Source organism: Ammospiza nelsoni, chromosome 13, assembly GCF_027579445.1.
Source record: "Ammospiza nelsoni isolate bAmmNel1 chromosome 13, bAmmNel1.pri, whole genome shotgun sequence".
NCBI classification, from domain to species: Eukaryota; Metazoa; Chordata; class Aves; order Passeriformes; family Passerellidae; genus Ammospiza; species Ammospiza nelsoni.
The window spans coordinates 2683524-2697190 of NC_080645.1; the positions used below are offsets into that span (position 1 = coordinate 2683524).

General features: G+C 38.6%; 1 protein-coding gene across 2 annotated transcripts in view; it reads right to left on the reverse strand.

Moving 5' to 3' along the window:
• Nucleotides 1–515: 515 nt before the first annotated feature.
• Nucleotides 516–13667, reverse strand: part of DYNC1LI2 (dynein cytoplasmic 1 light intermediate chain 2) — a 29405-nt gene continuing 16253 nt past the window's right edge. For both annotated transcript variants that reach the window (XM_059481178.1, XM_059481177.1), the window contains exons 5-13: nt 13168–13334; nt 12717–12810; nt 11977–12112; nt 11549–11660; nt 10812–10871; nt 10042–10083; nt 9510–9627; nt 8437–8553; nt 516–3499 (exon numbers count right to left, since the gene is read on the reverse strand). In XM_059481178.1, coding sequence (XP_059337161.1) covers nt 3393–3499; nt 8437–8553; nt 9510–9627; nt 10042–10083; nt 10812–10871; nt 11549–11660; nt 11977–12112; nt 12717–12810; nt 13168–13334 — 953 coding nt within the window. In that variant the 3' untranslated portion in view covers nt 516–3392. The remainder of the gene's footprint in view (nt 3500–8436; nt 8554–9509; nt 9628–10041; nt 10084–10811; nt 10872–11548; nt 11661–11976; nt 12113–12716; nt 12811–13167; nt 13335–13667) is intronic.

The following is a 13667-nucleotide window of genomic DNA, read 5'->3' on the forward strand; positions in this document are numbered from 1 at the left end:
GATATGAAATGAAACAAACGATGAAAACAAGCAGCAGATTCCTAATTAAATGCCCACTTCTTCTGTGCTTACTGGGAAGTTCTTCTTACACCCAGCCAAGTGAGAACACTTGACTATTGGCAGAGAAGAGGGATTTTCAACACTCCAGCAATTCACTCCTTAAACTTCCCATAGCCTGGATTTGCATTCTGCTAATTCAGGATCAGTGCTGTGCTTGGGAACACTATTCCACAAAATACATCTGAAGCTGCTGAAGCACACAGTTGTCTCCCCAGCCCAATGAAAAACATTACTTTGGACTAAAGCAGTTGTGCCGTGAGCTGTCCCAAGCACAGCTCTGCTCCACTGGCACAGGACACAGCTCCCAGCTCCAGAGGACTGCACTGGCAGCTGTCACTAACCCAGGGACACAGCTCACAGCCAACCTGCTCCTCCTGCTCACAGAGCTCACCCACACCCTGCTCCCACACAAACAGTGCCAGGAGGGCATCTCCCAGACAAAAGCACAGCAGAAAGCAGTCTGGATTCATGTTTATTGAAGCCAGTAATTAAAGACGTCCTCATTTTGCCAGCACTAGAAAGCAAGGTTCCACATGACTGCATACTGCACCTGGTTAAAGCCATACAAGTGGACTAAGTTTTGTTTCATACATTTGCAGTCCTAATTGTAAGTTGGAAGAAAAACCAATAAACTTAGTATACAGGACAGTGAACTTTCATTTACAGCATGTATATTGTTAAGTTCACGATGTACAGAGCAGTCACTTTCAACGTAGTTAAATTAAATAAAATACGAAATTCTGTTCAGTTTAAACAGTTTGTTTTTTTTTTAATGCCAATAAAAAAAGTGCAAACTTAAAATCAAGCAGCATAACCACAGCATTTTTATGGAGGGCCAATCTTTAAAGTTTTCTATTTGCTTCAAGTTGAATGCTTTCATTTTTTGTTTTCTTAGTTTAAACATGAACAGTAGATGCAGTCACTATAATGCATATAAATATAGGCATATAATAGTTTAAACAGTCTACCATACAAGTGTATCTGCAAATAAAATGAAGTTTCACTTGAAAATGTAAAGGCTGTTTGCATTTGGCCTTTGGTTCCAATGCTTGAAGACACCAGAATAACAACTGTGCAGCTCACCAAAGCCAGCAGACTTTGGCACCCACAGGATGCTACATTACTTACACCTCTCTTCAGTAAACTAGGAGCATTCACTTGCAATTAGAAACTGGAAATCTGTCCCTGTTTTGTCTTTCTTCAAAGCTGGTAAGTTATGACACAGTAACAGTTTTGATCAGTTTTAGTATACTCAACATTTTTATACATATGGAAAATACTTCCCATTGTAAGTTTTAGCCATATTGCTAGAAAAGTGCTTATCAGGTTAGATGACAAAAAAAGGCAGCTTCAGACTGAGGTTTTCAAACCATGCCATTACAATCACACACTAGTTTTCCTGTCCAATTTTTGATGGTTTAGTCTCCAATCTCACTTCTCAGTGTCAGAAGGACAGTGTGTAATTACCTCTGGTGTGGTAACTTGCAACTGGCACCCATTACACCAGAAAGTGCATCCACGTCACCATCAGCCAGCCACAGTCTTAGTCTAACTGTTATCTAGACAACTGTATAACTTCAGGTCATACCATTTCTTAAAAAAGTAAAAAAAAAAAAAAACAAAAACCAAACAAAAAATAGAGTATTTTCAACAAAAAAACTGGCACAAGTAACATACTCATGATAATGTTTGTCAAAGAGGCAAGTAAATACTCTTAGCTTTCTAGATGTCTAGACAGACTCACACGAACAGCTTCTTGCTGTAACATAGGAGTTGAGGTTAACACCCAGCACTGTGTTAGTGGTCAGTCTAATTCTGTATCTTAAAGTAACAATATATATTAGGGAAGTTATATCCTGACATCAGATTTAGTACAACAAGTTCATATTAATAAAAAGTAAACTCTGTATAATTCAAATTGTGGTTTTTCCCTTCAGCGTTAAGAGCACACAATATGCTTGGTATTTTTAATTTCTGGTAGTGTGTCCATGTAAAACAAGCATACTGTGTATAAAATCAAAGTGCCATTTCAGTAACCACTGCAGCTGTGTTTGTTGGTACAGAATGAGGGTTTATGTGACCATGGACAGGGCTCCCTTAGAGCAACGGGGACAACCACAACCAATCTTTTCAAATGAAATGCTACATGAAAGAAAACACAAAACAACTTCAGGATGTCCATCGTGTACACATTCATACTTTTTAGGTTACCTTCAGAATTGGAGTTGGCTGCACCTGCAGCAGATGTGGTTGGAACTAGGGCCTTGAAAGTTTTTTTTAAAAACCTCCATAGGTGTAAGGCAGGAATCCATTTTAGCTTGGTAGCTAATATTTAGTTACAAAAAAGTAAGAAAGAAAAATACTGAGAGTGTTCTGTAGCACATTTCATTATGGGAAAATGATCCGTCACCCACCATTCTTCATAGGCCAGCCTCTTGGCATAAAAAAGGCAGAAGCTATCAGAAAACAGGAGTTAAAATTAAATACAAATTGCCAAACTACTGTTTTTCAAATAAAACCAAACAGTGACTGTTTGTACTACAGTGCACAATAAGTTCAAGCACCTTCTAAAGACACATCACATACTGTGCCAGGCACTTGGAGCTAAACAAGTTTAGTTTCTCCCTTTGTCAGCTACACCAGAAAGGGCATCCACACTCTTAAGACTTCTTTAAAAACTAAAACAAGATTTATAACAAGAATAAATTCCCATGGTTCTTAGTGTTTGGCCTGGAATTCTCCAATGTAAAGTAGTCTTTTAAAAACAGTGACTATTTACCCCCTGTGAAACACAGGATTTGACAACATTGCTCCTCTCCAGTCAATCCAACATTCTGGTTTCTCGCTGTCCCAAATCCGTTTCCCCTTTCAGGGCTCCATTCCCCACCTTGGCTTCTTTCCCCCAGTTAATGCTGTTCCACCACCACCAAGAATATAAAATGCATTGCAAACATACAAGTAGCCAATTCCAGAAACTCTGAAAGAGGGTTTCAGTTCTCTTCCTTGCCTCGTGTGCAGTCAGTAGTACTTTTAAGAGAATTCTCCATTTTGCTTCTCTGTGTTCTTCACAACAGGAAATGCAGCTGCACCTGCTTTACCTCCAAACCAAAAGAATTGCCCTATATAAACTCTAAATGGTTATCTTATACAGAGGGATTTTATATGCAAACTTCCTGAATGTGCACTTTTTACTGGGACAAGGCAATGATGTAGTAAGCTCATTTCCCCTGCCCCGAGAAAACTGATAGCATCTGCCATAGCAGAAAATTCCTGGTCTTATCAGATCACTATACATAGTTATTTGGTCATTTACATCTGCATTGTTCTGCCCATCAAGCCTCGTTCTCTGTTGGAGGAGAGTTTGTTGTTACCATGGGGTCAGGCTTGCGAGTGATCCTGTCCAGCTCCTCCTGAGCATTCGCCAAAACTGTCTTTTGTCCTGGAGAGAAAAAGAACACAAAGTAATTGAGTTTCAATGAAATGTTTTAACCAAGAAGCACAAGTGTTCAATAAATCACCTTTAGATGACAATATATTATTTGTTTCTCATTATTTTGCCACTTTCCCAAGGCCACAGAGCCTGGCACAATGCAGGGTATTTTTTGTGTAAAGACTGATACTCAGGTTTGATTCACTTTAAAGAGATGAAAAGCTGAACTACACAGCAGGAAAAAGCACAACACTACCAGTGATATGTTTATAGCAACTAACATTTAAAAATAACTATATTATTTCTTCCATAAAATTCAACCATACACAATTCTACTATTGGCATTGATAGCAAGGACTTTATTTAAACCCAACTTTTAATCACAAGGTATGTAGGACACTTGCTAAAAAAAAAATCCCATTTATTTGGTTGCACTTGTACCTACTGCATTTGAATATGAAATAAGTAACAGGAAGAACTCTGATATCTGCAGACAACACTTCCCTTCAAAAGCGGACAAGAATTGCATACTCATGTAATATCTCCAAGCAGGCATTTCAAAGCACTTCTTCAATTGGAACCAGACACACTGAAGTATTTCATGGGAAGGCATATCTTACATTTCTATATTAGACTCAAAACTTTTTAACAATTCCCTAATTGAACCATCAGCTTACTTCAGTGTTCCTGAAAATTATAAACCCACAGACAAATTCATCACCAAAATTGGAACAATATATCCTAATGCATGGAGCATACAACCATTTAAGATTAAAAAGCTATATTTTTAGACAAAAAGTAGATTATATAACCATGTACAGCTCCCTTACATAGCCAAAGAATTTAACAAGCATCTGTTTTCCAGCTCAAATGTGTGTGAAATATTAGGTGGATTTTTTCCAGGGTACATGCTGAAAACATTAAGAAGGCAAGATTTGACTGGTAGAGATTCAAGTGTTTTTTTTCCAAAGTACAAAGACATAACCAAGTTAAAAGGTTACCTTTAATCACTAGAAAGGTTTCATAAGCCACAGTACTCTACACAGTATCTACTCAAAGTTGGAGTATTTGAGCAAAATTTAGGAGTTAGTACATTAATTAATGCACTGTAACAGAACTTAAAATACAAAACACTTCATGTGTAGACTAATGGCACCTGGGAGTTTAAAAAGCCTAAACCCTAAAACAATAAAGCCACACAAAATCCTCACTTAAACAAGAGCAGATCTAAACAAAAGCCAGGACTTTGTTTTTTATGCTGGATAAACTGGCTCCTTAGGGCTCCAAAATAACCCCAAGCTGTGTCCTGCAAATACCTCATGTGGACAGGAAAAACTCTCCCAGTGCAGAGGAACATACTCCCCTTTCCTACCACAGGGAGCACCTTCCAAAGGAGGAGAAATACAGGGAGCAGTTTTTAAGAAAATAAGAGTTTCCCCTCAACTATGAATGAGAGTGACACTTGCTTTCAGTTTCCCTATAAATTTCAAGGAGTGATGGCCTCATTCAGGGAGATGTGTTCTGGACAATTACATGCCCCCAGTTCTGTACAATTCTCCTTGCTAGAACAGAGTGAGAGCAGGGAACCTGAGTTCTTTATCCTCTGTACAGGAATAGAGAGGGAAGGCAGCCTTAGAATTTGCAAGAATCTTCTTGTGAATATAAATGAAATAACTGTGGGGCTATAGAAGTTCATACGTAGAAAAATAAATCACCACAGAAATAACCAATTGAAGTTTTTTGAAACATCACGGTCTAGGCATCAAAGAGTCCAGAAACAAAGGCAAACAAGAAGCATGGCACAGCAGGAAAAATGGACATGACACTGCCCAGAAGAGAGGTTTTTCTCGGGTAAGAACTGTCACAGTAGAAACCAATCCATCAATGAGGCTGACCAGTATTGCTGAGACCCACATTGTCACTTATGCTGGGACAGAATCTCAACATTTCAACCTCAGGCTATTCCTAGCTGTGAGAGAAACAGATGGTCTCTTTAAAGCTAAATATTTTTGTCATCAACCTTCTGAAAACGTCAGGCTCTTTAAACAGTTTAGACATTTGAAATGCTTACAAAGATAATTTTAGCACATTTACTCGCACAGAGGATGCTGCTGGAAATAATGCTTTCCCCGAGATGTTCTGATGTGCTGCTCACCTCTTCCACAAAGGAACAGGTCATCTCTTCTGCTCTCACCAGCACCAGGTACCTCACAAACCCAACAAGAGGGAGCATGAGGAGCCCTTCCCTTCTCAGCACAGTTTAATCTTACACTGGTTCACACAAAGTGTGAGCACAGCAGGTGACAGGAACAGGCACCTTCTCCTGGGAGTGAAAGCCAACTGCTCTGTTCCCAAAGCCAGGAAAGGAATAGGAGGAAAAGAAAAACTCAATGTAGCCAAGAAAAGCCAACCTTGAGATCATTCAGGAGAAGCACTTCCACCCAAGACAGAGAACTGCTGCAGCAGGCACTGCAGCGAGGGAGATCTGCAGAGCTCAGTACAATGTCCTGATACTGATATCCTGATACCCTGACCATTGTGTTCAGGACAAGAATAAGCCAATGATGGGAACTAATGAAGAAACTAGTGAGGAAAACAGAGCTCACCTCTAGCAGGAGACCAAAACTTGTCTAATTTAGTCTATCAAAATCAAAGTTAAGGAAGGATGTATGATTGCTCTGTCTACATGTTTCAGGACAGAAATTATCTATTCCAATTAGAAGTTAATGCTGGCATAAGGAGAGAAAAAAAAAAAAAAAAAAAAAAAAGGCTTGTTATCTTTGAAAGTCCTGGAAGGCATAGAGTGTTCTAGAAGACTCAGAGTACAGCCCATTACAGACTAGTTTAGCAGTTTTCCCAGAAAATGCAGTTGTGTTCTGGGTGCTCAGAACAGCCTACAAGCCCAACAACCAACAGGGTCTGTCCAGACAGGTTCTGCCAAGCCACTCACATTTCTGTGAAAGGATAACAGGTCCTGTGCAGAAGGGAGAAGTGGTTGATATCACATCTCACATCACCTTCACAGAAATAAACTTTTTTAAAAAAGCCTTGATATTTCAGAGAAAATTAATGGATTTTAATTCATAAAATTACACATTAATTATCCATAGCACTGGCCAGTACTTTTATTCAGCAATCTACTGTGTCTGGTGTTGAAGAGAGCAGATATGTAGGAAAGTGTGCCTGAAGAGACAACAATCAATTTGGAAAGACAGGATTGGGGAAAAAGTTATTTACATAAATTACCAAAGCAATGCATGATGATAGAATGGAAAGCAATGATTAAGCAAACACACAAGCTTTTGAGACATTGAATTTGATACAGACTAGAAACCCTCCTTCCAGGAGGCACAGAATGTATTAAACTGGCTGAATTGTTCTAGCAGCCCACACACAAGTCACAGGCAAAGGGGAGCAGCTTTCAAACCCAAACACTGCTGCAAACACAAAGAGGCAACACTGAGCTCCACTGCCACCCTAACAAGACCAAAAGTGCTGGGATTCACAAAGACTGGGCAAAGGAAAAAAGTAACTGAGAAATTAGTACTGGAATAGGCTTCCTGGAAAGGTGACATTACAGCTTTTATTTCTGAGTTTGATTTTTAATCACTAGCCAGGTACTCCCCAACTGACTTGGCTTCAGGTAGAAAGCATGGATGAAATAACACCTAAAAATAATTCCAGTTCTATTTCTACCGAATTTATTTTGATTTTGTGAGTAAAACATGAGGCTGCATTTGATGAAGCAGTGGACATCTTTTGGTGTTTAACTGAAGAGGGCATTCTGGATTATGAAAGAATTAGTTCAGCGTTTTTATAACATGGAAACAATATTATTATGGAAATAATATATAATGCAAATCCCTTTTGTTATCTTCATCATAATTAAATTTAATAAAGACAAAATTACAGGATTCATCATGCTGAAACAAAACCCATAAAAATCACACCTGACTTGCTCTCAGTCCAATCTTAGGCATTTTTGAACTTTTAGAACACGAAATGTCATATATAAATCTTCCCAGTTAAAAAGAAGATTTAAAATACCCAAACTCCAACTGCCCTGGCTCTCTGACTGACAGAACCATCAGTGTGGCTGGGAGCAGATACGTCTCATTTCCAGTTCAGAAAGCCTTATCTTCCCCTCTCAGCTGTGGTTTGAGGAACTGTGGGTTTGGCATCACCATTAGCACCCAAAGATTGCACAAGCTTGGGATCTATCCCAAGGAAGCAGTGTATCTATCAATAATTTAATAGTAAAAGAATTCTGGAAGGAAAGCTCCTGAACATTCAGTGTGATGGGAATGCCAGTATTGAACAGAAACAGTCAAAGAATCAAAGCAGTAAATTCCATCTGTCAGGTGGACAATGTATTTTGCACCACCAAGGTCTAGGTAGGTACCAACCACTCTGACAGGTTTCTTTCATTTTCACTGAACTGCTGCATTATTTATCAGCAAGGCTCTCCCACAGTGCAGTCACAGCACACACATTTGTCAGTGTTACCAGCTGTGCTGGATTGCAATAAAATTCTAAATAATTAATGAGTGAACAACTTCAAGCTGTCACAAACAGTGATTCATTCCACCTTGAACTCTGGGGAGATTTCAATTGTTTCACTGCTAACTCCAGCCCAAACCCAAAGAACTGCATCTCCTTTGCAACAGCAAAGCATCAAGAAAAGAAAGGAAGGAATTCTGAAGTTGAAAAATAAATCAGCACTCTCAGCATAGGATCAAGACTCAAATGTCACTGAAATCCAAGCAGTGCAACTTCACTAAAAATAAACAGAATTTAACAGAAGCCCTGGAGGTGTGATGCAGCAGTAGTTTAGTTCTTTTAAAGACATTTTGTACTGTCATCTGTCAAGGTCTGTCACTTTCCTGACCAGTGTCAGAGACACACCCAGGGGCCAAGGAGCCAAATAAACTATTAAAAACAATTACCTGATTTCTTGGCTGTGCTTTGCACTCCTCCAGCACCAGGACTTCCAGGAGAGCCAGTCTTTTTGCTCAAGAGACTGTTAAAGAAACTAGCCAAGACACCTTCACTTGCAGCATTATCTAAAGACAAAAAACAAATATCAATTACACAGCACACTGAGAGGTGGTAAATTATAACCTATTTTCACAGAGATACAAATCTCTTGTCAATCAGGCAAATAAACCTCAGCTCTGAGAAAATCTGTCCTTTGTTCAGTTTGAATACCCCAGTCCTTTGCATACCTTAGTACAGGCAGAGATGGCTGAATGCACATTCCTGCTTTTCTGGAATGATGGGAGGTGTAATGAAATTTTAATCTAAATATTTGTACATTTTAAAGCTTTTAATAAATGTAAAAGCCAAGAGCAAGATTATTAAGTACAGACATTAAATTCAAAGACTAATAAGCCCATTAACAACTTGCACATATGTCCTAATACAGCCTTTCATGCCACACTTGGCAATTCAGCAATGAGACAGGATCCATGAAGGGCATTTCACCCCCTGGAAGTGAAGCACGGCCCTACAGTGCACAAGAAAAAACAACACTGGCCCTGCAGACCTTCTGAATGCCCAGAGGGTAAAGAAGCCCCTCAATACCACAGAGCTGCATGTCAGGGAAAGATCTCATCTCCAAGTGACTCCGTCTGCTACAGCAGATGACATTGACAAATGACCCAGTGGAACAGGGTTTGCTGTGGATTCCAGAATAAGTGGTATGAAGTATAAAATTGTTCATAGTTTAGAGCAGTCTCCACCCTAATAATCCACCTGATTCGTAATAAATGTATCGAGGCAATTTAAGGAAATTAGGATGCATTCAACCTCTGTCTGACTGCTTGCCACTAACAGAACTCTAGTCCAAGTCACACAAATGACCAGAAAAGAAAAAAACAATCCAAAGTTATGTCATAAATGCATTTCTGTTATTAAACTACCTGTACAATTAGTGAATAAGTACCCAAATCTTTCTACAGAATAGGATTCATGTTAAGGGAAATAACACATGATAGAACAGTAAAATGCTCATTCATACTTTTAATATTTGGATCTGGTTTCTTAACTGATGTGATTGGTGAGGCACTGGGTACATTGGTGGGACCAGCTCTGCCTTGAGTCCTTGGGGATCCTGCAGGGCCTCTTGCAGGAGATTCCTTAAAAAGTCCAAATCACACACATCAGAAAAGAATTTCAAAGTATTAGTTACATTAAGCAAGCTTAACATCACAGACTTTTTCAGCCTTTCTACTGACACTGTAGTGATGCACACTGGAGAAAGAAAACAAACAAGCACCCAAGACATCAGTTATTTTGGGAAATGTGCCACTACTACAGGAAAGGCTGAATCATGGCAGGAAATGTTCAGTTCAATAATCCAATGTTTCCACAGTGAATTCATAAGCAACATTTTAAAATATTGCCTCATTATTTATTTCCTTTCTGCAGTTTGCAGAGATTATGTAGGTTACATTTAAATATAAAAAATGGATCTCTGCAGGTTAGAATCATTCCCTTTTTCCCTCCAAGGAAACAAAACACCTCCTACTCTTTTCCTTGGATCTACTTACTGATGCTCTTGTAGGCGTTGCTGGCTGTTTGGCAAGGAATGACTGCAAAAACAACACATTAGCACATTAAATAGATTTCAAAGAATACAGAGGAATAAAATACAGTGAAGCTGAGTAACCATAAGTTTACTTGATCTTTTTCCTGATATTTACAGGATTCCTCTTTGATATTTCCATACTTCTCCACTCTGCCTCTAGAGGACTGACTGCAAGGAGTAAATAAGCTTTGGGCCTTTGTTTCACACAGTCAGCCAGAACTCAAAGCCAAAATCACAGACACCCCAATCTGTAACCTCCAGGACATTTATAATCCTGGATAGGGACCTATTGCTATATGTTTTAAACTATAGAGTAATAAAGAAAATAGCAAGTTACAGCATAGCCAAATTTGACACATGAAAGTCTTTCAAACCTTTGGCTGTAAGGAAACTGCAAAGCTCAGATGTTAGGTTTTAAAAGTATTTCTATTTCCCAGATCAATACAACTGTGTGGTGAAACACAAAGTCTCTTCTTCCTCTTCTCCTTTGACATGTACATTCTTTCTGTTTTCAGCGTATCTTCCCTTCAACTTGCTAAGTTAAGTGACCACATTTCCTACTTGCATTTGTTAGAATAAAGTCTTACTTCACAATTACATCTGAATTTGCAAAGCTGAGAAACAGCTACCTGGTGATTTAAATGAGAAATGAAAAACTAAAGGCAACAACAGGGGAGAAATTAAAGTGAAATCTTACATAGTAAGGACTTATTTTCACTCTTCCATTCTTACCTGCTGCTTCATAAGAAATACTTGCTCATCTTCTGCTGCCAGCTCTTTATCATGGACTAGCTGTTGAACAAAACATTTTGTTGTTATAAGTAAAAACTGAAATTACTGTAACTGGCTTTTATGCTTTGGTGATCAAAAGGGGGGAGAGAGAGGCAAATCTTTAAGACTACTGTTCACTAGTTTTTTTAATTGTTCTTCCACATTTAAAATAATAGTACCATTAAAGAAGTTGCCATTAAAAAATACTGTAAAATAAAAAACATTGGAGTAGATGAACAGTGATGCCAGCACTGTCCTACAGAGATGAGCACTTGGTAAGTAGCCACATTCCTCTTTTTAAGTTTGGATATTCATCTCATCAGCATCTCTTCAGTGAGCTGACAGGATCTTGCTTTTGTCTTTGCATGGCAACATCAAAGGCACGTGAGTACAAATGGAAATGTCCTACAAGAGAATTCTGCATTTTCTGGGTGTGTTTTTGCCCCATGCATGCAAAAATGGTAAATGTAAAAATAGCTATTCCTGGACTGCCTTTCATTCAATAAGGTGAATGGTTTCTGGGTTGCTTGCAGTATTTTAAATAACTAATAAATGAAAGCCTGACATTTCCACATATTTAGATTTTAAAAAAAAGTTACATTTATATTTGGAGTTCTTCAATAGTAATAGTCCTTAGCAGCCATTCGAGCAAACTCTACTTATTTGTTGGGATACAGAAAGAAAGAACCCCTTTTTACCTTTCTTACAGGAGGTTTTACAATGAAGTCCTCATATGCATCTTCTGGTTTTACTGTTGTGAAGTTTTCATGTAAAATGGCAATTTTCTTCTCATTGTCCCAACCAGCAGGTCTGTAAAGAGAATAAGAATTTACCTTTTCTGCAACTTCTACAGAGAACATTTATTTACTGCCCTCTACTTAAACAAGGCAATTTTCTTACAGATCAGCCCTATTACTCAGCTAAATTCCAAGGATACAAAAACAGGAATAGTATAGTCTGAGTCAATAATATGCACTAAGTTGCTGTTTAAATTTGGGATTCTACAAGACTTGCATAGTAAGTTTTTGAACAACATACCATTTAATTTACTTTCATATCCATATTACATGCAGTGCAGTGCTAAATAAAACCCCCTTGGCACAATGCTGCTTGTCCAGTGACTCACATAAAAACTGCATCCTTCTCTACCACTAAGGCAGGCGTGGTAAACTGGAAACCGTAGGTTTTATGTACAATGTACTTATACAACAGGTCAAGGTTCTTCTCCTCCTTAACTGATGTATAAATCAAGGCAGCCCCATCTGGGCTTCTGGTTAAGGAAAATTAGGTAATATACAGTTTCTAAATTACAAAAACAATTTCAAAACAGGAATTAATAGATTTATAGTTACTAACTAGGCAAAACTAGAGGCATTTAGTATACAGGGGTGAAGGGGATATAACAGGGCAAGGCTCGTGGCACTTTTCAGTGACATACACAGAAATTATCCATCCTCCCAGGCTTACATGGAAACTGTGTCCTACTTCACTTGGAACAAGTCAAAAGCTTAATACACACATGAGATCTCAGGCTTACATGGAAATTGCAATTTCTGAGGGGAAAACCAAGGAAAAACACTTCACAAAATGTAAGGCAAACCCTTTGTAAAAGAACAAAAGGTCCAAGTCCCATGCGCAACTTAAAAACTATAAAGTATTTTATACATGTGTCAACATTTTCAAAAAAACAAACTATATACATTACCTAAGGTTAGGTATGTGTAGCATATACCCTAACCAATAACTAAATACCAATAGCAATCTTGCAGAGCAATTTCTTGGATGAATGTTATGTGCAATTGAACATGAAAACATCTCTTGTTGCCTGCAGATTAGAGGCAATCTCCTCAGCACAGAACAGGATACACTGTAAGCAGAATCTGCGGATGTGTGACTGAATGAAGTCAAAGTGTTCTTCCCTGTAGTCGTGCTCCTTCTCCAGGACACTCACTGCATCACACTGGGAGAGGCAGGAAAACAAAGCAGAAAAACTCAGGCATTTAACCCCAGCACACCTTCCTTAATCTTACACACTCCCATCACATTTACTTTGAGTCTCTGGTTCTAAAATAGCACTGTTAAATCAAACACTAAAGTAATTAACATATAATTGATAAAGTTATTACTATTTCATCCAAATAAAAATTGATGTCAATGGCAGAAGCTCACTTGGAGGATTTCTCCACTGTTAATCCAGAATTCAAGCTCACTTGTAGAACAAATCCCTCCACTGTTAATCCAGAATTAATTCTGCCTGTCTGCAGAAGGCATGCCTTTCACAGAGAAGCAATGAAAGCCAAGAGAAGCAGAGCCTCACCTTAGTGCACACCACGAGCACGGGAATGCCCAGGTTGTGAGTCAGCACATTGTCTCCGAGGGGAAGGGACACGTGTTCGTCCTCCTGGCCAGAGGAGGGGCCTCTCCTCTGTGGTGATCCTTGGTAACCTTCTTCAGGTTCTACATACTCCTGAAACTCCTTGATAACTATTAAAAGAGAGAGATTCTTAGGCTGCAACAAAGGAGCTAGCTCTTTTTAAACCATAATTAATCTACAACTAACTAGAAATCTCAAGGGTTTTTTATTTTAAATTTTTATACTACATGAGAACTGAATGCAAGTTAAGCCTCGTTGCCCTTTCCAACAGCACAATACTCCTCCACCAAAACTTACAGGAAGCTAAATCGAGTAGGATCTGGAGTCATTATGAATAATCACAATTATTTGCAAAAACGCGTGTTCCTGAACATTTCATTATAGGGCAGTTGACAAGAGGAAACAAATGTGGTTTTATAGCAACACAGCCTATACCCTGCAAT